The 25,935-nt window shown below is 42.3% G+C and overlaps 1 protein-coding gene across 1 annotated transcript in view; it reads left to right on the top strand.

The window, feature by feature from the left end:
- Positions 1 to 25,935, top strand: part of LOC111146358 (tubulin tyrosine ligase like 11) — a 222,486-nt gene that overhangs the window by 43,709 nt on the left and 152,842 nt on the right. The window contains exons 2-3 of the mRNA XM_022501885.1: positions 628 to 724; positions 7,626 to 7,759. Coding sequence (XP_022357593.1) covers positions 628 to 724; positions 7,626 to 7,759 — 231 coding nt within the window. The remainder of the gene's footprint in view (positions 1 to 627; positions 725 to 7,625; positions 7,760 to 25,935) is intronic.

Below are 25,935 nucleotides of genomic sequence, written 5' to 3'. Positions count from 1 at the left end.
TATCCAAAAAGCTTTTCTTGAATGCCAGGAAGCACTGGGGATGCAGCCTCCCTTCATGGAACGTGTGTGTTTGGGGGAGCAGGGAAGAGAGAATGAGAGAGCGTGAGTGAGAGAGCGTGAGTGAGAGAGCGTGAGCTCATTTTTGGGGGGACTGACTTGGGAGTTGCAGGTTTTTAGAGAAAGAGAAGTATGGCTCGGGGTTCAGATAGACCTGGGTTCAAATCCCAATTCCTCTCCTTACCAGCTCTGTGTTACTTTGGGCATATTAGATACCTTTTTCATCCCCAATTTTCTCCCCAGTAAAATGGGAACAATTTTTTCTAGGGTAGTTAGGAGGATTAAAATGAAAGGATAGGTGTGAAGCCATGAGTATGGTGCCTGCTACACAGAGTCAGAATGCCGCCCCTCCCTGGTTGTGACCTTGAGCAAGTTCTTTAACCTGCCTGAGATGGTTTCTTCACCTATAAAATGAGAAAGGCTTTCATCTACTTCACGTGCTTATTATGAGCATTACATCATGTGATATGCAACAGGTCACGGGGAATGTGTATGTAACACACATCCAGGGTGATAGTTGCTCCTCTAGTTCTTGTTAATCATCACAGTTTTTTCCCCTCTGTCTTCTAGTTCCCATTTGGCCGACGCTTGCCTTGTGACATCTACTGGCATGGAGTTTCATTTCACGACAATTACATATTCTCCGGCCAAGTGAACAAGTTTCCAGGTATCTGCTGTTATTGTTGGCATCAAAAAATGTTTCTAGGCTGTGTGAGGGCGCCCTCTTTTACAAAAACAAGGTGGCATTTGAGCTCAGACTCAAGGACTCTTAATTGGGACTTGCTGCCTTTACCACTGTGGCGCCCTGACCTTGGGAGGGAAGCTAACGCAGAGGTCATCAGGTTTTGACCCACCAACATGTTAAGGACTGGAGGTTCAAAAATAGAAAGACAGGCTTTCCTGGACTGATTTCACCAGTGGAAGAACATGATCTTCACCTTCTGAGTTATATTATGAAGGTGTAATGAGGAGACTATGTTCTCAAAATGAAAAAAAAAAAAAAAAAAGACCACTTCACATAAATTATTTGCCAGGAACAGAAGTACTAAAATTCTAGGAATATGCCACAAAAATGAGGTTAGCAGCTTCTGCTTTCTTTACATATCATCCCTGGAGGTACCATTTTTAAAACCAGATACACCAGTCTCCGTGTTGGGAACGGCAGGCTGAGACAGTGCCTACCTTAGACCTCGGGACCTTATCCCAGTGAGGCTTTCCAGCAGGGGGACTTGTTCCATGAAGGTGTCAGAGCCAACACTTTAAAACACCTCCTCCCTCCATTCCCATCCTCCCCATATGCCTTTCCATTTTATTTTGAATCTCTGCCACCCTCTTCTGCTATGAATTGCTATTCATTATTTTTAATGGCTCCGTGAAGAGGGTGGTTAAGGTGAGTGGGTGTGCTCCCAGAGGAAGGAACATTTGGCCCAGTGGGGGTGGCAATGGCAGCCAGAGGGTCTTTCTCTTATATTCAGAAATGTTAACATAATATGCACAAATCGTATTATAATTTGATAGTGAATAAGTTTTTTATTTATTTATTTTTTTTTTAAAGATTTTATTTATTTATTTGACAGAGAGAGATCACAAGTAGGCAGAGAGGCAGGCAGAGAGAAAGGAAGGGAAGCAGGCTTCCCGCTGAGCAGCGAGCGGGATGCGGGACTCGATCCCAGGACCCTGGGATCATGACCTGAGCCGAAGGCAGCGGCTTAACCCACTGAGCCACCCAGGCGCCCCGTGAATAAGTTTTTTAAAAATGGCGTCACCCTGAATCCCATCCCTCATTTAACAAACAACAATGTGAATATTTCTGTATTTCCTCCCAAAACTTAACCATATTTTTGTATTGCTTTTATACGGTTGCAGTCAGAGTGTGGTTGCCTAAATACAAGTGTTTTCTCCTAGCGTGATATCATGTATGCTTATTTTTAAAAAGAGATTCTGTTTACCCTTTTTCTAGGGGGCCTTTGGGCTCAGATGGGAGAGCATGTGACTCTTGATCTCAGGATCAGGAGTTTGAGCCCCATGGTATGCATAGAGTTTACCTAAAAAAGAATTTACTCTCTTTCTTTGGCATTCTATACCATGTCCTTAAGAAACCACATCTCAGAAAACCCAGTAGCCATACACGATACACTGGCGAGTTACGCCATGTCCGCCGGGGGCGGGGGGGGGGTCAATTAAGTGTTCAGACTCTCATGGGCCTCACTTGGCTCAGGTTCACTTATAAGGACATAGGGCAGGAAACATGGCCTGCCAGCCAGTCAGGTCAGGCATTTCTCTCCAGCGATGTCTTTGCACAGGTGCCAGAGGCTAGACTCACCCCTCAAGCAAAAGCTCGGAAGTGTAGGGAGACAAGACCTACGTTGGTGGACGTGGGTCTGTCTTGGCTTAGATACCCCTCAAGAGCTTTCTCTCACGTCGCTTCTCCAAAGCATAGCTTCCAGGGCCCCCAGCAGGGCCGTGCTGAGTTACGAGCATCCTTACATCAGGCAAGCCTGGGGCTAAGGCTTCCTACCAGGTATTTATGCAATTTGCCCATCAGGGATCATTTCCACCATATGCTTTGTCATCTGGTAACATGGCTAACTTTTCTACCTTTATTGGTTTCCGGGGGAACAGAGCTAGAAAATTAACCCACAGTTAGAGAAGAGGGAGGGTTCTGTTGGAGAGCAAGAAGGATTCTCGTAGCCCGCGTTCTTGCACACACAGTTCAGTGGGATAACTATTCTTTTCTGTCTTGCTGCTCATAAAAGGTGACTTTTTGATGCCCCTCGACGAACTTACTGCGGTACTGGGAGAACATAATTTGAAAGAGAACAGTTCTTTCAATGAGGACAGAGTTCCTAAGACATGAATCCTCGAATGAGGCTTCATTTATGTTTTCCCCTCTTTGCTTGTGCCTCATCTCATGACTGTGAGTAAGAAGAAGTCATAGCTATGGCTCTCCTTTTGGAACACAAATTAGAGAAAAACACCCTCAAAGGACTAATTTCATTAAAGGACTAGTTTCATCATCAAAAATGATAGAAGAATATTCATGCCAAAGAAGCAAGTTCGCTCTAGCCCGCATCCCACATGCCAGTGACTGGAACATATAATTTTCCACTTTACCAACAGCAATTAATTAGTTCTAACGACAAAGCAGGCTCTCGAACCTCTAGGCAGAGAGGCAGTGTGGCTCCATCCTCTCCCTATGGGAGACAGTAATTCTTCGCTATGACATGATTCCAGAAGGGCCTGTCCTTTGGCTCTAGTTTGGGTCCAGACTTATCTTCTGTCTCTCCTGTATCCCCTTATCCTAGTGGCGCGTCTCCTATGCTAGTAAGTTCGCCTGAATGTGGCAGACAGCTCTAAATGCAGCCCATGCTAAAGAAACGGAAAACTTCTGGAGATGCATATGGAAGCGAGTTATTTTGTTTGTGTCAGCACATTAGATTTTAGCCACTTTTCTATGATGAGATCCTCCAAGATGGGTTATTATGTCTTAACATGATGAATTAAGACTTTCTATAAAAATAATCTGATTTGGATACATCTTTGCTTTAGCAAAGTCCCAAACTGTCAATTCTCAGCTCCCAAGCCACAGTTTTTTGCTGACTTTCAGGGTCTGAGATGTGTGGCGGCCCATGGCAGGGGTGGGGAGGGGACGTTCTGGCAGAGAGGGAGAGGGCCCCCGCCAGGAAGGTCCCAGACAGCTTGCGTGCGGTCGAGCACTCGCTGTGCTGCGTGGAGGGTACACAGACAAGGAGAGAGGCATGTAGAGAGGGAAGTCAGATACAAAATAAGTGCCAGACAAGGGAAATCTGGGGTGCCCTGGGGGCTTGGAATGAGAACACATGACCCAACCCAGATCTGCTTGGGGGACAAACAGGGTGGGAGACCCAGGAGAACATATGAACTGAGCCTCCAGGGCTGGACAGGCCTGACCTCCCCCCAAAATGTGGGGGCAGAGTTGGCATAAAGACTTAGGGTGTTTACTGCTCATTCGGCGAAGGGCAAGTGGCCCGTGATGGTGACAAAGGGTCAGGTGTGAGAGGGGCCATGGAAGCAAGATAAGCAGGGACCTATGGATAGCGTCCTTATAGTCCGAAGGTCGTGGGAGCCACTGAGACATTGTTAGGCCAGAGAGCGACATGGGCCAGCTTGCATTTTCGAAAGGCCTGCCAGAGGGATGCGTTGGAGGTGGGTGGAAGGGTGGAGGCAGGAGACAGAGGAAGAGTTGAGAGGCGGCACCACAGGATCCAGGCAAAAGATGAACTCCTCAGTGGCACTGGGAACAGAGAGAAGAGAATGGATCCGGAAGTAGTTATTTGTCATTGGGTGGTTGGAATGTGCTTTTGCCAAAAATCATTGTTGTCACTGGTGTTTGGATTTCATAGTGCTCTCGACATAGCTCAGATTTTGTTTTGTATTTGTTTTTGTTTTAAACTGGGTTAAACAGGTCTGCGTGGTAAGCCCCAGGATCAGACTGTTGCCCTCTCACCTAGTTTCACAGGGCTGGAGACCACCAGGCCTGGAGACTCCGGGGTAGCAGAGAGAAGAACCTAGGCCCAGGAGTGGCAGGAGCAAGTTCCTGGTGTGGGAAGCTCCAAGCTGAGTTAGGGCATTTTCCCAGTTGAGAGGGGACCTGCCGCCATAGGGACATCTGGAGACAGACCGGTTGAGAACCCCAGGTAGGCGGTGAGCCTCAAAAGAACCTGTAAGTAGGCAGCGGGAGGGCAGGCACCGGGCTCAGGTCCTAAGTAGGAGGACCCTACCCATGCTGGGTAGTCTTGGGTGGAACAGGGAGGAACACAGGCGGGAACAAAGCAAAGCCATTGCTGAGACAGCTACTCAGGCACCAGGAGCAAAAGACAGGTGACCAAATTCCAGGGCGAAACAATCAGAAAGCCTCAGAAAGACAGTTGAAATCCTCCTTATCTAATTGGAGTACAAAGTCAGGGTCAAAGACTGCCTTGTTCCCAATCTCCAGGGTGATGAAAAGACCTAGAGCTTGCGGCTCAGATCAGAGTGTGTCCCAAAGCCTGGGACCAGGGTCATGGGAAGGGGTCAGGTGCTGCAGTAGCGGGGAGAAGGTGGCAGAGCCTGCCAATGACCTCTCTTTTCACATATTTGCTCCGGGGACATGTGCTCTGGGTCAGCTAGAAACCTACTACTCTCGCCAGCTTCTTCCTGAGAGCCGATGACACTCCCCACTTCTGTCTCTGAGCCACCACCAGAAGCCAGGATGGCAGCAGCTTCCATGTGGGGTGGAGGGAGTGGTCGGGTGGGAACACAGCCTAGATATGGTGGCGGAACAAAGGTTATGGTGGTAAGTGGATCGATGGAGGTCTATACTGGGGCCTCCTGGAGACAGGCATTTAGGCAGAGGATGAGGGTGAGTTGGCCAGAGCCTGTGGGTCAGAACTGTCTGGGAAAAGTAGCTGTTGGATTGCAGGGAGTCTCCGGAGTTGGCTGTTTTCAGCAGAGAGGGAGAGGGAGGGGCAGAGGGAGAGGGAGAGAGAGAATCACAAGTGCGCACCACGCCCAGTGTGGAGCCCGATGCAGGGCTAGATCTCACGATCCTGAGATTGTGACCTGAGCCGAAATCAAGAGTCAGACACTTAACCGACTGAGCCACCCAGGTGCCCCTGGACATGGATTTTCACAAAACTTTTCTGGAGCGTTCAAGCCACACTTATACTCATAGCCCTCCTGTCCATGTTGTGTGAGTCTGTCTAACCTGCTGAGGGGTTTCTAAAAGAGAACCTTCCCCTGTCACAAGGTCATTAAAGTGTAGAAAGTAGCACAACGGTCAGGAGGCTTCATCTACTTGGTGTAAGGTGCTGTACTATAGTTGGTTATGAAGGATTTCAGTCTAGTATGATAATAAACTGTTGTCAAAGAAAAGGAAAAAGCTTCAAAAACAGTTGAAGTTTTTGTTTTGTATATTTGGTGTTTAGCTCCAGTGTTTATAACTCAAAAATTCTAATTTGGAGGGGACTAAAAGGAAACATCTAGAATTTTCCGGGTTCGTAATTATTTCTTAGGAAGCTCAGAAGAGTGTCCTCAGTGAGTTTTTTTTAATATTGAAGAGTTCACATCAGAGCAGAGTTTATTAGTGCTTTTCAAGCTCCTTTATTTCTTATTTAATTCTTCTCTCTATCCTTCTAAACAAGAACCAAGAAGCTGGGCACTGACATCTTAAATCTGCAATCTTCGGATTTATTGCTTTTTTTAATATGCTGAGGGAAGCAAGAAATAGGTTATTAAAACCTTCATTCTCGAATGTTCACCCTTCACTTCCTGAACATGGGAATTTCAAGAAATCTCATTCATTCTGATTGTGCCCATTTGGAATGTGTGATAATTCGGACATGCCAGGCTGACACGAAACTTTCTGCTTTCTGTCAAAAATAACTTCGCTAAGCCAGTTCCTTGTGTCAGTGATGGCACTATGTTGCCTCTCTCAAGGTGAAGGCCAGTTCTCGTCTCCATTTTCAGTGGTGTTATTTGCCTTAAGAGATAAGCATGCTAAAACTTAAAAGAATTTTTACCTATTTGCTTAAAATTTGCTAAGGTTATACAGTTTCTTCTCTTGTCAGAGTTCTTAAAGATGTTCTAAGAAAAAAAAATCCACCGTGTTTTAAAAATGTTTTATAAGTGAGTCATTTTAATCCCCTCTGGGCAAATTAATGAGGCCTTATCAATGTTATTGTCAGTACTTACAACTGAAGAACTCCTACAGATTCCATTTTCTCCCCCGAAACTATAAATTATGCTGTGATATCCTTTCTACTTTCTGTCCTTATTTCAAGGAGACAGATTTTATGCTGAAAGCTGTGTATTTTTCTATTTTATACCTTGAATACTCATGAAAGATTAAAATAAAGCACCTTAATTTTCTCATAATGTAAGCAGAGTCCACTAGATGATATTCTTGAGGGTATAAAATGGAAGCAGTCCTCGAAGTATGGATGGTGGCCCCAAATTAAAGAGGACATTAAATTTTAAGTGCAAGATGTAAATGCCTGTCTTTATCCATTATCAAGGGGACTAACCAAGAATGGAATAATAAACTAGCTGAAAACCTGTTTCTTCCAATTGATGCTTCATTTTTTTTTTTAAGATTTTTTTTATTTATTTATTTATTTATTTATTTATTTGACAGACAGAGACCACAAATAGGCAGAGAGGTAGGCAGAGAGGGAGGAAGGGAAGCAGGCTCCACACCTAGCAGAAAGCCCGATGCGAGGCTCGATCCCAGGACCCTGGGATCATGACCTGAGCCGAAGGCAGAGGCTTTAACCCACTGAGCCACCCACCCAGGCGCCCCTGATGCTTCATTTTTATAAGGAGGAAAAACAGGCATTTTATAAGGAGGAAAAACTCTCTGTCTGTTACCTCCAGTTTTTCATTAATCTGGTAGGTCTTTCCAAACCATGATTCCCCTCTGTGGGAAACAGCTCCTACCTGTCTGCAAAAGCGAATATATTGGGTGGGCGGTTTTCAAAGTCCCCGATCATGGCTGTCTTATAGTTAGCAGCTCTCTGCTGTTCAAACCTCACAGCTTCTCTTCTCCCTAGGCATGACGGAGATGGTGCGTAAAATTACTCTGAGCAGAGCCGTGAGAATCATGCAGAATCTCTTTCCTGAGGAGTACAACTTCTATCCTCGCTCTTGGATTCTGCCTGACGAGTTCCAGCTCTTTGTTGCTCAGGTAGATGACATTCTGTCTCCGGGACCCTTGAATTATGTCATGTTTGCAACTGTGTCCTGGAAGTTGGGTCCTGGGTCCTGTGTACTGGGAGCTGGGGTGGGTAGCGGGAGTGGGGGGTGTCCTTGGGAAGCTGCGGCTAGCCAAGGGAGTGTCCCAACAGTACACTTGCTGTGAATAGGCGGGGTGACAGGTAGGCAAGCGGAAGAAGTGCATCTTGACACGAAGAGACTGGCCTGGGGCTGAGATTGGGAGTGGGGTCATGGAGCCGGTGTTTGGAAAGCAAGGGAGACAGGGCTGGAGCAGGTGGCTGAGCCCATCAGCAGACTGGGACCGTTCAGGTGAATCCAGGGTGGTCTCCCCGGCTTCCTGTGGTGTGAAATATGGGAGGTCGGGCTCTGTTTCAAGGCTCTGGAGGAGTCTGATACACTGTGGAGGTGGCCTGGGGGAACCATTTAAGTGTCCTGCTTTAAATCTGTTCTGGACTCCATTTTCTAATCGCCCATTCCATATCAAAGCAAAATGTTTGAGCATGACTGTTTTCACCACTGACTGGAAAACAGTGACTGTTTGAGACAGTACCAGTAGGGAAACTGAATTGAGGATTGCTATTTTTCATTTAGGACCCTTTTCAAAGCCTTTGCTTGTGGGTTCCACAGTCCATACCACACCTCTGAGGGTAACTGTACAACACATGCCGATCTTACTGTGATGCGATAAGGTTCATACCATTTACTGGTCCTACTGTGTTCTGGGCATTGTGCCAGAAGCTTAATGTTATTTCTTTCAATCCTTACAGCAATCTTGTCAAGTCGGTTGTATTATAATCCCATTTTGTGGATGAGGAAACAGACTTTGATAAGCAAGGTGACTTGCTGGAGAAATGAAATTTAAACCTAGAGCTGATTTCAAGACCTATGGATTTTTTTTTTTTAAAGATTTTACTTATTTATTTGAGAGAGAAAGAGAGAGTGAGAGCATGAGCAGGTGGGAGTGGTAGAGGGAGAAGGAAACTCCCCGTTGAGCAGGGAGCCTGATCCGGGGCTTGACCTTGGCATCATAACCTGAGCTGAAGGCAGACGCTTAACCCATTGAGCCACCCAGGCACCTCAAGTCATTTGCTTTTTTTTTTTTTTTTAAAGATTTTATTTATTTGTCATAGAGGGAGTACAAACAGGGGAAGCAGCAGGCAGAGGGAGAAGCAGGCTCTCCACTGAGCTTGGAGCCTGATGTGGGACTTGATCCCAGGTCCCTGGGATCATGACCTGAGCTGAAGGCTGACGCCCAACAGACTGAGCCACCCCAGGCATCTCATGTCCTATGCTTTTTGTCAGCTGTCTTATTGCCTGCGTGTTGCTTTGGTTTTAATATTAAATGATAAAACTTGTAATAAAATGATGATTTATTAAGCACACAAAAAAAACTTGAAGTGGTAATTTTTTAAAAGGAAGCTCTCTATGGGGTGGTGGTCACATGGGTTTATACATTTCTTAAAATTCATCTGATTATTAACCTACAATGCATTGTATTGCATGCAAATTATGCTTCAGTAAATTAAAAAAAAACACAAACTCTCTGCGGCTCCTCATACTCACCCCTCAATTTCCCACGTCTGTGGCTCTGCTCACATCATTGTCCCGGTGTGGAATATCTTGCTGTCCCATTTCCACAACTCTATGTCTAACTATCCTGTGAATTTAAATGAGATACCTGTCAACTGTGCCTTCAAAATCAGATACGTGAGAGCTTTTCCATCAACCCCTAAGATCCTCTTGTGCCTCCTGGCAATCCGTTCCTCAACTCCCCCAGCCCAGGCAACCGCTGGTCGGTCTATATTCTCATTCGAGATTTGTTTTGCCTGTAAATGGAATCATTCATATATATATATATATATATATATATATATATATATATATATCTCACATCACACACTTGAGTCTTTGTTTCTCTTTCTGAATTACATTTTTGAGATTCATCTTTGTTTGTCCTATAGTTTAGCCATTTGTATTTTTATTGGTGAGTAATATGCCATCGTATGCATTTGCTTTTCCATTTTCCACTTGATGGGCATTTGGGTCATCCCCAGTTTGGGGATTTTATAAATAAAATGGCCATGACTGATCACACGCAAGTCATTGATTGAAAACCATTGATCACATTGTGATCAAATGTTTTCATTTTTCTTGGGTAAAACCTACGAGTAGAATTTTTGGATCATATGGTATATGTATGTTTAACCTATAAGAACTTGCCAAACTTTTTTTCCAAAGTGGTTATACACCGTCACCAACAGTATGTGAGAGTTCTGTTTGTTCCACATCATCGCCAAACCTTAGTACTGTTAGTTTTTTGAATTTTAGACATTCTGGGAGATGGGTAGTTGTGTCTCTCTGTGGTTTTAATTTACACCTCCCCTATGACCAGATGTTGAGCATCTTTTCATATGCCTTTTGGCCATTCGAATGTCTTCTTCTGCTGAGTGTACAGTCAAACTTTTGCTCATTTCTCTGGGCATTTTATTTTTTAAGTTGTAGGTTCCTTATATATTCTGGGTACAAGTCTTTTATATGTGTATTGTGAATATTTTCTCCCTCTTTTCATGTTTTAACTCTGCCTTTTGAGGAATAAATGTTTTTAATTTTGGTGAAGTTGAACTTACCATTTTTTTTCTTTTATAGTTTGTGCTTTTGTGTGATATCTAAGGCATCTTTGACCAATTAAAGTGAAGATTTTATTTTTTTTCTTCTAGAGGTTTGTTAGTTCTAATGTTTGCATTTAGGTTTATGATTCATTTCTTTATTTTTTTTTAATTTTTAGAGATTTTATTTATTTATTTGACAGAGATCACAAGTAGGGAGAGAGGCAGGCAGGGAGAGAGAGGAGGAAGCAGGCTCCCCGCAGAGCAGAGAGCCCAACACGGGGCTCAATCCCAGAACCCTGAGATCAAGACCTGAGCTGAAGGCAGAGGCTTAACCCACTGAGCCACCCAGGTGCCCCTTTATGATTCATTTCAACTTAGTTTCCATGTCTGGGATGTATCAGTGTTGAAGTTTATTTTGTTCCATAGGGATATTCAGTTGTTCAGCATCATGTGTTGTAAGGATGATGGTCTCCCTCATTGAATTAATTACCTTGTCAATCTTGTTGAAAACCAGTTGACTGTATGTGTTTGGTCTGTTTTCTTCCATTCATTGTGCATTACTCTCATGCTGATACTGCATTTTATCTTGATTACTCTAAGTCGGAGTCAGTCTGGAAATCAGGTAGTGCAAGTCTTCCCACTTGTTTATCATCACAATTGTTGTGGTTATTACAGTGTTTTTGCATTTCCCTATCAGTTTTATGACCAATTTGCCCATTTCTACAAAGCAGCCCACTGAGGCTTCGGTTGGGATTGCTTTGAATCTACAGATCAGTGTGGAGACAGTGGACATCTTAACAGCGTCGACTCATCTAATCCATAACTTTTTTCTCCATTTATTTAGATCTTCCTCAGTTGACTTCAACAATGTTTTATAGCTTTCAGAGTACAAGACTTCCCTAAGAAGTTTTGTTTTTTTATGCTATGATAAATGGTATTTTTTGAATTCCAGTTTCCTATTGTTCATTGCTAGTATGTAGACGTCCAGTTGACTTTTTACTTTTGAACTTGTAGTGTATGACCTTGCTCAAGTCCCTTATTAGTTCTACACGTTCTTTTTTTGTAGATTTGTTAGGTAATTTGTTTCTTTCAAGGAATTAATTCATTTATCTGAGTTGTCCAATTTACTGATGGAAGTTTTAAAAAACAGTATTTCCTTACTTTTTAATGTCTATGAGATATGTAGTGATCTCCCCATTTCATTGCTGATATTGGTAATTTGCTTTTCTTTTTCTGAGCCGAAGGCAGACTCTTAACAACTGAGCCACCCTGGTGCCCCCTACGTTTTCTTTTTCTTTCTCTCTTTTTCTTTCTTTTCCTTCCTTCTGGAGTTGTTGGTGTGGCATCTGGTAAATGTCAATTAGGTCAAGTTGGTACTTGGTACTGTTCACATATCCCTTACTAATTTACTGCCTACTTGTCCACTCAGTCACTGAGAGGGTATGTTGAAATTTCCAGATCTCTATGTGGATTGTCTAGTTCTCCTTTTAGTTATATCTGTTTTTGCTTCATGTAATTTTGAAGTTGTTGTTAGCTTGATGATTTGACTCCATTAGGAGGTAAATTTCCTTGTCCTGAAATTTACTCTCTTTGATATTAATACAGTACCTCCAGCTTCTTTTGGCCTAGTATTTGCATGGTATATCTTTTTACCTTTCTTTTACTTTGAACCTATTTGCATTTTTAAAGATTGCTTCTTGTTGACATCTTGTAATGGGGTTATGGTCTTTTATCCAGTTTGACAATCCCTGCCTTTTAATCTGTATGCTTGCCCACTTAAATTTAGCGCAATCATCAATACTGTTGGTTTCAAGTATGCCATCTTCCTATGTCTTTACTATTTATTCTATATGTTTGGAGTAATTGAGTATTTTTGGTGTTTTGTTTTATCTCCTCTTTAGGCTTACCAGCTATGGCTCTTTTAAAAAATATTTTTAGTTTTTGTCTTAGCCCTAGAATCTAGGGTTTACAGTCCATCTTTAACTTGTCACATTTACCTTTAAGTATTACTTACTTCAAGTAAAGTATATGTGCTTCACAACAGTATACCTCTATTCCCATCTTCATCCTTTCTGGTATTATCATATAGTTTGCTTTTATGTTATAAACCCCACAATATAGTGTTTTTATTTTTGCATTGAAAAGTCAATTATCTTGTAAAGAAACTGAAAAATGAGTATATTTGTCTTGCATACTCACCTATATATTTGCATTTCCAGTACTCTCCCTTCCTTTAAGTAGTTCTTGGATTCCATCTGGGAATTATTTTCCTTCAACTTGAAGAATTTTTTTTAAACATATTTTTTTGTAGTACAGATATGCTGTTCTCCCAGCTTTTATTTAAAAATGTCTTTATTTTACCTTCAGTTTTGAAACCCTTTTGAGATAATTATTTAAAAAATAATTGCAAAGATAGTATATAGAAGGGGCCCCATGTTACCTTCATTTAGCTTCCCCTAACGTTAACATCTTTTACAAATACCAAAGCTGGGAAATTAACATTGATATAATATTACTTAATAATCTATGCACCTTATTTGCATTTTTATATTGTCCTGCTAATGTCTCTTTTTCCTGGTTCCACTCAGTGTTTACTCATTGCATTTAGTTTTCATTTCTCCTTGCTCTCCTCTGAGTTGTAACAGTTCTTTATCTATCTTTGTCTTTCATGACCTTGACTCTTTTGAAGAGTACTGGTTCTTTTTTTTTTTTTTTTAGAACTCCCTCAATTTGGTTTTGTCTGATATTTTTTCATGATTAGATTCAGATTACACATTTTTCATAAGAATACTACAAAGTGATGTTGTGACCTTCTCAGTTTAGCGTATCAGGAGGTACAAGATGTCAAGACGTCTTATTTCTGGGGACGTTAACTTTGATCACTTAGTTAAGGTAGTTTCTGTTTGATTTCTCCATAAAAAGTTACCATTTCTCCTTTGTAAGTTAAGTTTCTTGTGGGGACATATTTTGAGACTATGTAGATAGCCTATTTGTCTCATACATTTAAAAAAGCTTTAATTAAGATATAATTGAAGTACAATAAACTGCAAATATTTCAAGTGTGCAGTTTGATATGTTTTGATATATCTAAAAACCCGTGAAACTTAACACAATCAAGATAATGAACATATCCATGACCCCAAAATGTTTTCTTTTTTTTAAAGATTTTTTTTTTTTTTTTTTTTTGACAGACAGAGATCACAAGTAGGCAGAGGCAGGCAGAGGGAGAGAGAGGAGAAAGCAGGCTCCCCACCGAGCAGAGAGCCCGATGCGGGGCTCGATCCCAGGACTCCGGGATCATGACCTGAGCCGAAGGCAGAGGCTTTAACCCACTGAGCCACCCAGGCGCCCCCCAAAATGTTTTCTTATGTCCCTTTGTAATCCTTCCTTCCTTCTTCTCCCTGCCCTCTACCTCCTATCACCAGGCAACTATGGATCTGCTTTTTATCAAGACTAGTTTGCACTTTCTAAAATTTGTATAAGTAAAATAAAATAGCAGGTGCTTTTATTTTTTCCTTAAAATTTTTGGTTGTTCTGGCTTCTTTCACTCAATGTAATTATTTTGGGATTCTTCTAGGTTATAGTATTCATCAGTAATTCATGTATTTTTATTATTGAGGAGTATTCCATTGAATGTGTACACCATTGATGAAGTTCTAGAATATACGTGAGGTTTGGTGGGGTGAGGTCCGGAGCCGATGACCAAGAAAGAATTCTTGAGACATCCTTGGTGCAAAATGGTGGTTTATTAAAGCATGGGGACAGGACCTGTGGGCAGGAAGAACTGCTGCCCCGGAGTTGTGAGGGATGACAGGTTATGTACTATGGGGTTGGGGGAAGTGAGGAAAAGGGGGAGGTTTCTTTCTTTCTTTCTTTTTTTTTTTTTTTTAAGATTTTATTTATTTATTTGACAGGCAGAGATCACAAGTAGGCAGAGAGGCAGACAGAGAGAGAGAGAGGGAGGCAGACTCCCTGCTGAGCAGAGAGCCCCATGCAGAGCTCGATTCCAGGACCCTGGGATCATGACCTGAGCCGAAGGCAGAGGCTTAACTCACTGAGCCATCCAGGCGCCCCAAAAGGGAGGTTTCAATAGAACTTTCATATGCTAAAGAGGACCTTCAAAGATACTGGATACCAGAGGCCTTGCCACTGCCAAGTCGATTTGCCCTCTAGAAAGGTATTAACATTAAGATGGGTGGGAGATTCCTAAAGAATGTCTCATATGTCCCACCCAAGAGTGGGGTTGGGGGGAGGTTGCAAGGTGTCAGCCTTTTGCTTTGTCCTCAGCCACCATCGTTTGCTTATACCCTCAGCTGCTGCTGGATATTTAGATTGATTCCAATTTTGTCCTATTACAAATAAAGATACTATGACTATTCATGTCTGAGTCTTTGTGTGGACATATGATTTCATTTCTCTTGAGTAAATGCTAAAGAATGGAGTGTCTAGATCATATAGTAGGTGCGTATTTGATATTAAAGAAAGTACCAATTGTTTTCCAAAGTGGTTGTGTCATTTTATATTCCCTCAGCCATGTATAAGGATTTTAGTTCTTCCACATCCTTGTCAACACTTGGTGTTAGTCAGTTTTTTTCAATTTTAGCTATTCTAATACGTGTGTAGCCTTTTCTTATTATTTAGTTGGTATTTCCCTAGTTATTAATGAACATCTTTTCATATGCTTTGCCCTCCAAATGCATTCTTTTTTAAAATTATTTTATTTAAAAAAATTTTTAATGCATTCTTTAATGAAATAAATTTATTTATATCTTGTGTCCATTTAAAAAATTGAGTATTTGCATTGCTGAGTTTTGAGAGTTATGTATTTTTTTTTAAAGATCTTATTTAGTTATTTGACAGAGAGAGATCACAAGTAGGCAGAGAGGCAGGCAGAAAGAGAGGGGGAAGTAGATCCCCGCAGAGCAGAGAGCCCAATGCGGGGCTTGATCGCAGGACCCTGAGATCACGACCTGAGCTGAAGGCAGAGGCTCAACACGCTAAGCCACCCAGGCGCCCCAAGAGTTATGTATTTTGAAATATAGGTAATTATCAGATGTATCGATTACAAATATTTTCTTCCAATCTGTGCCTCATCTTTTCATTGTCTTAACAGTATCTTTTGAAGATCAAATTTTTCATTCTGATGAAGTCCAGTTTATCAGTTTGTTCTTTTATGAATCCTGCTTTTGCTCTTATACATAAGAACCTTTACTGAGCCCAAACTCACAAATATATTTTATGTTTTTGTCTAGAAATTTTATAGTTTTAAGTTTAGATCTATGATTCGTTAGAGTTAATTTTTGAATGTGATATGAGGTATGGATTGAAGTTAACTTTTTTTTGGAAGTAGATATCCACTTGTTTCAGAAACATCTGATGAACATACTAACCTTTCCTGCCAAACTGCCTTTGCATTTATGTTGGAAATAGTTGCTCAAGTTTGTGCGGGTGTTTCTGAATTCTCTACTCTATTCCATTGATGTATTTGTTTATTTTTATGCTGATACCTCACTGTCTTAGTTACTGTAGCTTTGCAATAAGCCTTGCAATCAGGTCATATAAATTCTCCAACTTTGTCATTTTTTTCAAAGTTGTCTAGGATATTATAGTCTTTTGATCTGCAATATGAATTTTAGAATCAGCTTATCAGTCTATAAAAAAGCCTGCTGGGATTTTGATTAGGATTGCATTGAATCTACATTTCACTTTAGATAGAATCAACATCTTAACAGCATTGAGTTTCTGATACATAATATATATATCTCCTTTTATTTTATATGTAATGTAATATATATATATATATCCTTTTATTTAGGTCTTCTTTAATCTCATTGGGCAATGTCTTTTATTTTTTAGTGCATAAGTTTATCCCATCTTTTGTCAAGTTTATTCCTAAGTATTTCAAATTTTTGGTAAATTGGCAATGTTGTATTTTATTTATTTATTTATTTATTTTTAAAGATTTTATTTATTTATTTGACAGACAGCGATCACAAGCAGGCAGAGAGGCAGGCAGAGAGAGGGGGAAGTAGGCTCCCTACCAAGCAGAGATCCCGATGTGGGGCTCGATCCCAGGATCCTGAGATCATGACTTGAGCCAAAGGCAGAGGCTTAACCCACTGAGCCACCCAGGTGCCCCGGCAATGTTGTATTTTATTTTATTTTTTTATTTTAAAGATTTTATTTATTTATTTGACAGAGATCACAAGTAGGCAGAGAGGCAGGCAGAGAGAAAGGAGGAAGCAGGCTCCCCGCTGAGCAGAGAGCCCAATGTGGGGCTCGATCCCAGGACCCTGGGATCATGACCTGAGCCAAAGGCAGAGGCTTTAACCCACTGATCCACCCAGGCGCCCTGCAATGTTGTATTTTAAACTTCAAGATCTAGTTGTTTATTTTCAGTATGTAGAAATAGAATTGACTTTTATGTATTGATCTTGTATCCTGAAACCTTGTTAAACTCAGTAGTTTCAGCAGCTTATTTTGTAGATTCCACTGAATTTTCTGTATAGACTATCATGTCCTCGTAATTTTTGACTTTCCAATCAGCCCTTTTTTTCTTTTTCTTACCGTATTGCATTGGCTAGAACCTCCATATAATGTTGAATAGAAGTGATGAGAGAAGACATCCTAGCTGTGTTCTTGATCCTTGGGGATAAGCTTTTAGTTTTGCATCATTAAATATGGGTTACTTGTAGATTTCTTGTAGATGCTCTTTACTAGATTGATGAAATTCCCTTTTGTTCCTTGTTTCCATGATTTTGTTTTGCTTTTAATTAGAAATGGGTGTTGGATTTTGTTACATACTTTTCTTGAGTCTATTGAAATGATCATATGTATTTTCTTTTTTAGTTTATCAATATAAATAATATTGATTGATTTTTGAATATCAAATAAACCTTGCATTGCATTCCTTAAATAAATCCCACTTGTCATGATATAGTATCCTATTTATATATTGTTGGAGTTGATCTTCTAAAAATTTTTAAAGAATGTTTGCATCTATATTCATGAGGGATATTGTTCTGTAGTTTTCTTTCTTTCTTTCTTTCTGTCTTCTTCTTCTTCTTCTTTTTTTTTTTTTAATTTTGCAATGTCTTTGCCTGGTTTTGCTCTCAGGGTAATTCTAGTCACATAGAATGAGTTGCAAGTATTCTCTACTCTTAAATTTTCCGAAAGAGTGTGTAGAATTGGTATTATTTCTTTCTTTTTTTTTTTAAAGATTTTATTTATTTATTTGACAGACAGAGATCACAAGTAGGCAGAGAGGCAGGCAGAGAGAGAGAGAGAGAGGGAAGCAGTCTCCCTGCTGAGCAGAGAGCCCGATGCGGGACTCGATCCCAGGACCCTGAGATCATGACCTGAGCCAAAGGCAGCAGCTTAACCCACTGAGCCACCCAGGTGCCCTTATTATTTCTTTCTTAAATACTCGGTAAAACTCACTGGTGAAGTCATGTGGACCTGATGGTTCTTTATGGGAGGGTTTTTAACTAAAATTTCATTTTCTTTAACAGACATTGGCCATTTGTGTTTTCTCTTTCTTCTTGAATGAGCCTTGGTAGTTTGTCCTTCAATGAATTTGTCCATTTTCGCATTCCTACAAATATTCTTGAACTTTTTTATGGGATCTAATTAAGTCATGCAGAAATAGATTTGGGTCTTGTTTTTAAGTTTTGTCAGGCAGAACTGGAGCAGTGTTCAGTCTAACCGAATCATTCCTTACTACCGAGGCAAGAATCTTATGTGTACTTCACCTGATGCTCCGTGAACCATGGTGTTTTCTAGTCTGGCTGGTGAGAGCAGACGCTATTCCAGGCTGTGTGTGGGCACCTGGCATTGCTACCTCTAGTCCTTTTGAGTGGTTCTTTCCTTGGCCTCAGGTAGTTTCCTCAGAATCACTCACTGATTTGTACTCAGCTAAATACTAATGGGAGACCCTCTGTGGATCTCCAGAGTCCTCTCTTTGTGAAGGAATCTCCTTTCCAGTAGTCTGTCCTGAGAACATTAGCTAGCTTAGTCACCCTGACTCACAATTTCATTTCCTCAGCTCCGAGGTTCTATTGAGCTAGAATCTTTCTCCAAGCAGTGAACTGGAGCAGTCACAGGGCTCACATCATTTGATTCTCAATCCTCAGGAATCATAGTCCTTTGCTGCCTGATGTCCAGTGCCTCCAAAACCATTCTTAATATATTCTGTCTTATTTTATGGTTGCTTCAGATGGGAAGGTAAATCTAGTTTCTGACAGTACGTCTTGGCTGGAAGTAGAAGTCCTCTGAATGAATAGTAATACTTACTGAGTATTTTTTACCTGGATTGCCTAATTTAAAATTCTTCAGCTATCCAAATAGGGTTCTTCTATTATTCATAGGAGAGGAAAGTGAGGCACAGAGAGGTTAGGTGATTTTGTCAAGGTAACACAGCTTAGAAGACTAGTTCCAGAGTTAATAATGAACTTCCTGTGCTATACTGTGGGCGGATATTTGAATATGTGTGTGGATAAGGTACAGAACTTTTCCAGAGAAAGGAGTAAAACTTCGCTGGTGATAAGTGGGTTAATCAGGGTAGAGGGCAGATGGCATAGAGGGAGGGGGAAGGCTTCCTCCTAGAGGTGACACCTGATTCAATTTTGAAATAATGAGCTTGCCTTGTAGACTATCCAAAGAAGAGCATTCCAGTCAAAAGCAGTAGCTTGTGCAAAGATGCATAGATGTGAAATAGTGTGACTTATTGGAAGGCTAAGGAGTTTGGTATTACCGGAGTTTTAAAGAAGAGGGTTTGACAGTAGATAAAGTTAGAGAAATAGAGGCCAGATCAGGGAAGACCTTGAATGCCAGATTAATAGGAGGAAGGCTTGAGAGGGTTAGGTAGAGGATGGGGAAGGAATGTGGTTACCTCCTGGTGGAGGAGTATAGACAGGATTGGGGAGGGCAGAGGAGTGAGACCTGTGGAAAGGATGCTTGGCTTGGCCAGGTGACAGAGATGCTGAGGCTTGTCCTGAGACACAAAGACAGGAGTGTGATGCAGAGAAGGACCAGGAGTGTGGCATATTTAGAAGGGGGAAGCTACAGAACTCTGAGACAGATCGGAGAGGCGGGTGAGGAAGAAGGCGGAGTCTGGTAGGGGTGCTGTTTGCTAAGATGCGCAAGAGAAGGAGGAGCAGATTTGGTGGAGAAGTTGGAAAGTAGTGCTAGTGCTTGCTGTCTAAGTGTTGGCTTTCTGATGGTAGCTACTCAGAGAGACCATCATCAGTAAAACGGGAGTCAGATCGGATGATTGACAGGGACTCTTCCGGTTTGAGCACTGGAATTCCTGAACTGTCAAAGCCCATTCGAGTGATACTATAAGTACCTCAAACTGGGTAGTTCCCCAGAACAAAAGAGGATTTCTTTGACTCTAAGATGATATTCATCTAGAATCTGCTGACTCAGGGCTTGGCACATGCAGAATGAGACCATGAAAACCCTACTATTGTCGCTTGCTGGGAAGCCCGGCCCATCACTTATTTTCCTGGGACCTCCAGTAAGCCCCTTCCTCCAGCCTCCGGTTCTCCATCTGTTAAGCGGGTAAGTGAGCTGAACCTCAGAGTGATTGTACACATCCAGGGAGTATATAATGATGAAATGCTTTATTAGCTGCGAAGCTGATTAAACAAATGTGGCATTCTTATTTTTAATATATCCTTTGTTTTAATGCAAAGCAATGTGCTCCTATTAAGAATTCAAAGAATATAGGGACGTGTGAAGAGTGAAAAAAAAAAATCCCTACTCATTAGGTTATTTGAACACTAGTGTGTATCCTTCCAGCTTTTTCCTACATGTGAACAAATATACGCTGTAACACACACAGTTCTTTTTCTTTAAAGAAATGGGATGATGCTACACGTTCTCTTCTTTAGCCTGCCATTTCCTCTACTACGTTTTATACATCTTTCCATGTCACTGCTGCAAAGTACTCTATCGTATGGATGCACCACGACTTTTAAAGTCATTCTGCTACTGATGACCCTATAGGTACTTCTCCTATTTCTTTCGTCCAACGAATAATTCTGTCAGGTATACCCTCGTATGCAGTTATCTTCATACCCGCGTGCCAGCATTGCTTCAGACAGATATCTTGAAGTGGAATTGCTGAATTCAAAGATATGTGCATTTACATTTTGACAGGTGAAGCCAAACACGAGGCTTTATTTGAAATGGTGCACTTAATTATGAGAGTAAACAGTGTCTTGTGATTGCCTTGGAAGTGAGGTTTCAGAGGCGTTGGGGGAGGTGTCTTTGCTTTGTGACTCCTGGCAACAGTGGGGGGCGTGTGATTAGCTGTAACAATTCTAAAACCTGACACTTTGTGGGTATTTTATTTGTCACGTTAATTAAGATTATATTTATTTCATCAAAGGACAGGGAAGATCCACATCACTCCTGATACTTGTCTGCAAAACCGGTACCCACATTTGGTCAGCAGGTGGCGCTAGCAGGAAGCAAGTAGGATTCTCAGTGGAAATTTTTGTGAAGAGGGAGAGGATGCGGGCTGGCTTTCCCCTGTTAGCAGATGGCCAATAAAAAAATTCCTTGGAGTTTGTTTTGCATATGGTCTTCCATCTGGGTATTTGAGAAAAGTACAGTTTTGTTATCAAAACAGTATTTATTATGGTGAAGGAGTTTGTATTTCGTAGCAGAAGAATTTTTCAGTGAATAAAGCCAAAAACCTGTTCAATAATCTTTTGAGGTTTCTTAGAGGGAACCAGTGAGCCTGGGCTGCTTCTCCCATTTTCCTCTCCAGTTACCATCCTCAGTTAGCTTTTATTGATTCAGCTCCTCGAGGCTGAATGAAGTGCATTATTTGCAAAACCCCCAGAGAACAATGTTCTCCACTGGGTTTAGGAACTAGGAAAATGTGGAGTTAGAAAAAATGTGGGTCAGAGTCGAGGCAGAAAGAAAACCTGCAGTGGGAAGCGTATATTCCTTGTCCTGATTCCATGCTTGTCACATAACCTTCTGGAGACTTGGTTCCTCCCATGGTTTTCCTGCACTGAGATGCTATGCTGATCTGGCTGAGTTCCGGTCACTGGATGGCTGGCCCAGAGGATGAAGTCTCTGTGCCTTCACCTGCCTTGTAGAGCCCTGCCCCCCTCAGCAGCCTCAGCTGGCAACATTTTCCACCCCATCCTCCAGGACATCCTTCCATAGTCAACCTTTTAGGTAGCATGGTCTCTCTTAGCTCTGCATTTTATACATGCCTTTCCTTTCGCCCGGAGCTCTCGTCTTCATCCCCTGTGCCCTTTTGCTAGCTGCAAGACTGCTTTCTTTCGCCTGACCCCTTTTACTAATTCTGCAGACCCCTTTTTAAAAAATTTTCTCTACAAACCTACTCTGCTCCCCGAGTCAGGGGCAAGTCCTCCACAGTGCCTTGTTTTTCTCTTTTCCTGCCACTTGACCCCATCCACCATAATCACCTTTCTTTCCTACTCCAAGTCCCCCAAGGGAATCAAGTGACCAGATGAGTCTTACTCATCCCTAGCGCATATCCCAGTGCCTGGCACATAGTAGCAACTCAGGTGTATTTGCAGATTAATATGCAGATGCTTCGGTTCCAAAAATTGTTGTCTCTTGTGAGTTTAGCCACCAGAAGTTAGCTCCTCTGAGGGCTGGGGGATCAGCATGACCCAGCCTGGCATTTTAGGAGGGTGTGGGCCAGACTTGGGTCATGAGGAGCTTCCCAGAATGCCATCCGGTGAGACGGTGGTTGGTCTGCTGCCCTTTCCCTGGTGATGCCTGACCCCCACCTGCACAGGGAGCTCTTACACATCCGCAGCCGCTTGGAATACCTTCTGTTTATGCAGCGTGGCCTCCCCCGGAGGCTGACGTAGTGGCCCGGGGTTCTGGTGCAGAACTAGTCAAAGACTGAAGACAGAAGCTAGGAGACCCCAGCTGTCAGGAGAAGGCAGATGATTCAGGGCCACTGGCAGGGACTCTGTAGGAGGCATGGTTTCACCTCCCCATCTGCTTCCAGTTTTGTTTTCTTTGTTGCCAAAAATAGAACTTCACCTCCTGCTTAGCTATATCACGCTGCTCCTGTGCCCCTTGCTTAACAGTTGGATTTGTTTACTGGAAAAATGATAGCATCTGAAACCCAAGAGGCTGCCCCTCTCTGGGAAGGCACACTGAGGTCCTATTCATTAGGAAGTCCTTTTAAGTAGCCCAGGTGACAACTGGCATCTTTGCAGCTTCCCCAGTACGTTTTATATGCATAACCTCTGCTATCCTCACTCAGTTTGGGGAGGCATCATTATCTGGTTTGCCGATGAGGATGTGGAGGGTCAGAATCTGAGAGGCTCGCTCATGGTTCCACGTGACTCTGCTATGGCCAGCGCATGCAGATTTCTGGCTTGGTGTAGCTCGAATATTTCCTGAGACCTACGAAGTGCCAAGTGCCAGTGATACGAAACAAGTTACATATATCCTGGCCCTTGGCAGTCCTTTAATGTGAAACGAAGGTCTGGACTGGAGTTAGGTAACCTGGGTTCAAGTCCTGGCCCCGCCTCTTTTGGTTTTCCCCAAGCTCAAGCACGACTGAGATGTAACTGACATGTAACATGTAAGTTTAAAGTGTACAGTGTGATGACTTGACATCTGTAAGTATTTTGAAGTGATTGCCACATAAGGTATGAGGTTAGTTAATTACCCCCCACCTGACATAATTACATTTTTTGTGCATGTGGTACGAACATTTCAGGTCTACTTTCTGAGCAGCTCTCAAGTACACAATACAGTACTGTGAGCTCTCCTCCCCGTTTTGTACATCAGATCCCCAGAACTTAACACGTCCTGTAGCTGGAAGTTTGTACCCTTTGGCCATCATCCATTTCTCCCACCTTGCAGCTCCTGGCAACCGCCTTTCCACTCTCTGCTTCTCTGTGTTTCGATTCCACATATAAATGAGATCATACAGTATTTGTCTTTCTCTGACTTATTTTACTTAGCATAATGCCCTCAAGCTCCTTCCATGTAAATGGCTGTATTTCCTTTTTTTTAAATGACTGAATAACATTTCATTGTATATATACACCACGTTTTCTTTATCCATTCGTCTGTTGATGGACACCAAGCTGGTTTCCATGTGTCAGTTATTGTGAATAATGCTGTAATAAACGTGGGGATGCAAATATCTTTTAGAGCTAGTGATTTCATTTCCTTTGGCTATATACCTAAAAGCAGGATTCCTGGTGGTTCTAGTTTTAATTTTTCGTGGCATTTCCATACTACCTTCCCTAGTGGCTGCACCACTTTGTATAATCACCAGCAGGTATGATGTAATGTCTCATTGTGTGTGTGTGTGTGTTTAAGATTTTATTTATTTATTTGACAGGACACAGCAAGAGAGGAAACACAATCAGAGAGAGAGGGAAAAGCAGGCTTCCCACCGAGGACAGAGCCTGATGTGGGACTCAATCCCAGGACCTTAGGATCATGACCTGAGCTGAAGGCAGAGGCTTAACGACTGAGCCACCCAGGAGCCCCATTATTGTGGTTTTGATTTGCATTTCCTGGATGATGAGTGACATTGAGCATCCTTTCATGTTCCTGTTGGCCCTTTGTATATCTTCTTCAGAAAAATGTCTCTTTGGGTCCTCTGCCCTTTTTTTAATTGAAATTTCTTTCTCTTTGAATTGTATGAGTTCCTTATATAATTTGGGTACTAACCCCTTCTATGCTCTATGATTTGCAAATATTTTCTCCCAATTGACAGTTTGCCTCTTTCATTTTGCCGATTGCTTCTTTCCCTGTGCAGAAGCTTTTTATCTTGGTGTAGCCCCACCTGTTGGTTTTGGCTTTTGTTGCTTGTGTTTTTGGTGCCATATGCTGGCGCCATCTCTTGAGCACCTATAGGATCCTGGCCAAGTCATCCCTCCCCTCTCCTGAGGCTTCAGAGCATCCTCTACCAATAGAGAAGATTATATAGCATCACCGAGGACCCTTCGTCCACTAGTCTTTTGTGATTCTGTGAATTTGGCTTTCCTGGGTGTCCATAAAACTCCCCACTAGAGTTAAAGAAAGTTCTGCACAGATTTCTGCTCTAAGCTTTCAGCTGGAGCACAAAGGGCCTCGTGTGATCAGTCTTCTTCTTGCTAATGCCTGGTCAGGGCAACCCGGGCTTGGCGTAGTGTGGATATCGAAGGCCATAATAGGGCAGTCCCCTCACCTCTGCCCACCCCCGACCCCCGGAGGGTAACTGAAGCCACGTCCACACATTCCTTCCAGAGTAGTCGTGTGGGGTGATTGGTTGGCTGAGACTAGCCAATTTTGGCAGAGCCAAGACATCCTTCCTGTTGGGTCTGTCTAAAGCCCATTCAGAAAGATTCACATCTGAGCACCTTCTCGCCTCTCTTGACTCTTTCTTTTGCTGGGGGTTCTCTTCCTGTGCTTGTTCACTTGACAAACTCTTATAAGGTTTCCCTGCATCAGAGTTGATGTCACCGAACCTAAGAAGACCTTTTCCGATCCCCGCTCTCCCACTCCACCTCCCACTCCCCTGCACCCAGACCCATGGGCAGATCCCCTGGGCCCGAAGTCCATACTTTCCTTCAATTATAGGACCTCAAAGCACAAGTGTTCCTGGTTGAAAGGTAGTGAGACAAGCGTTTGGGGTTGGTATGGACCCCAAAGGTTAAAATCCTTTTTAAAAATTACTTTCTAAGTACGTACCTTGGGGAAGTGGTTTCATCACTCTGAGCTTCAATTTCCTCACCCACAGCACCCTGGGGCTGCGATGAGAATCACACTGTGTCCCTCAGTGAGTGGACATTTAGTTATCCATTGTCTCTCCTGGACGGGGGACCCTGGGGCGCCAGAACCTGGTCAAAGGCATCTCCCTCCCCCACCGTCCAGCACAAAGGGGACTCAGGCATTTGTGTGAAACGCATGAATATTGAGAGCAGTTTTACAGTCTTCGATGGAAATTTAAGCCAGTGCTAAGATTGCTTAGACAGAGTATTCTGGGTGGTGTTGGCGTATTAGAAATGTGAAGGTGGACTTATTTTAATTTTTCATAAAAACCTAATCTCGAGAGTAATTACCTCACTCTTTGGTGAGAGATCATTTAGGAGAGGAAAAAAGTGAAGACTTTGAAGAGAATCCCAGTTTGGCTTAGCTTTTTTTTTCCCCCTTAGATGTTTTTTCCCCTCAGAGACATCCCTCTGCATTAATACTTTGCAAGAGTAGAAGCCCTTTTGTCTAATTTTCGAAACTTACATTTGGCCCCAAATACATTTAATGTTTTAAATCACAGCTGTTAGAATCTTGCTCCTTTGCGGTACTGATTTATTATGTGGAATTGTGAGATGAATGTGATCATTAGCGAGCCACTGCCTGGATGTGCTTCCCCCCTCTAACGGCAAAGCTTTTAAAAAGAAAAAGTGAAAGAGGTAAACATTTTTCTGGGAGACTATTTTAAAGGTCAAGAAAGCCTTGCTTCCCAAAGTGAGTAAAAGGTCATTGTTCACCCTTCAATTTTTGTCCTTTCATTTCATTCGGCAAAAGTTCT

Source organism: Enhydra lutris, unplaced genomic scaffold (assembly GCF_002288905.1).
Source record: "Enhydra lutris kenyoni isolate GAN:26980312 unplaced genomic scaffold, ASM228890v2 scaffoldscaffold13, whole genome shotgun sequence".
In the NCBI taxonomy this organism is placed as follows: domain Eukaryota; kingdom Metazoa; phylum Chordata; class Mammalia; order Carnivora; family Mustelidae; genus Enhydra; species Enhydra lutris.
This window is presented reverse-complemented; position numbering and strand designations above follow the sequence as displayed.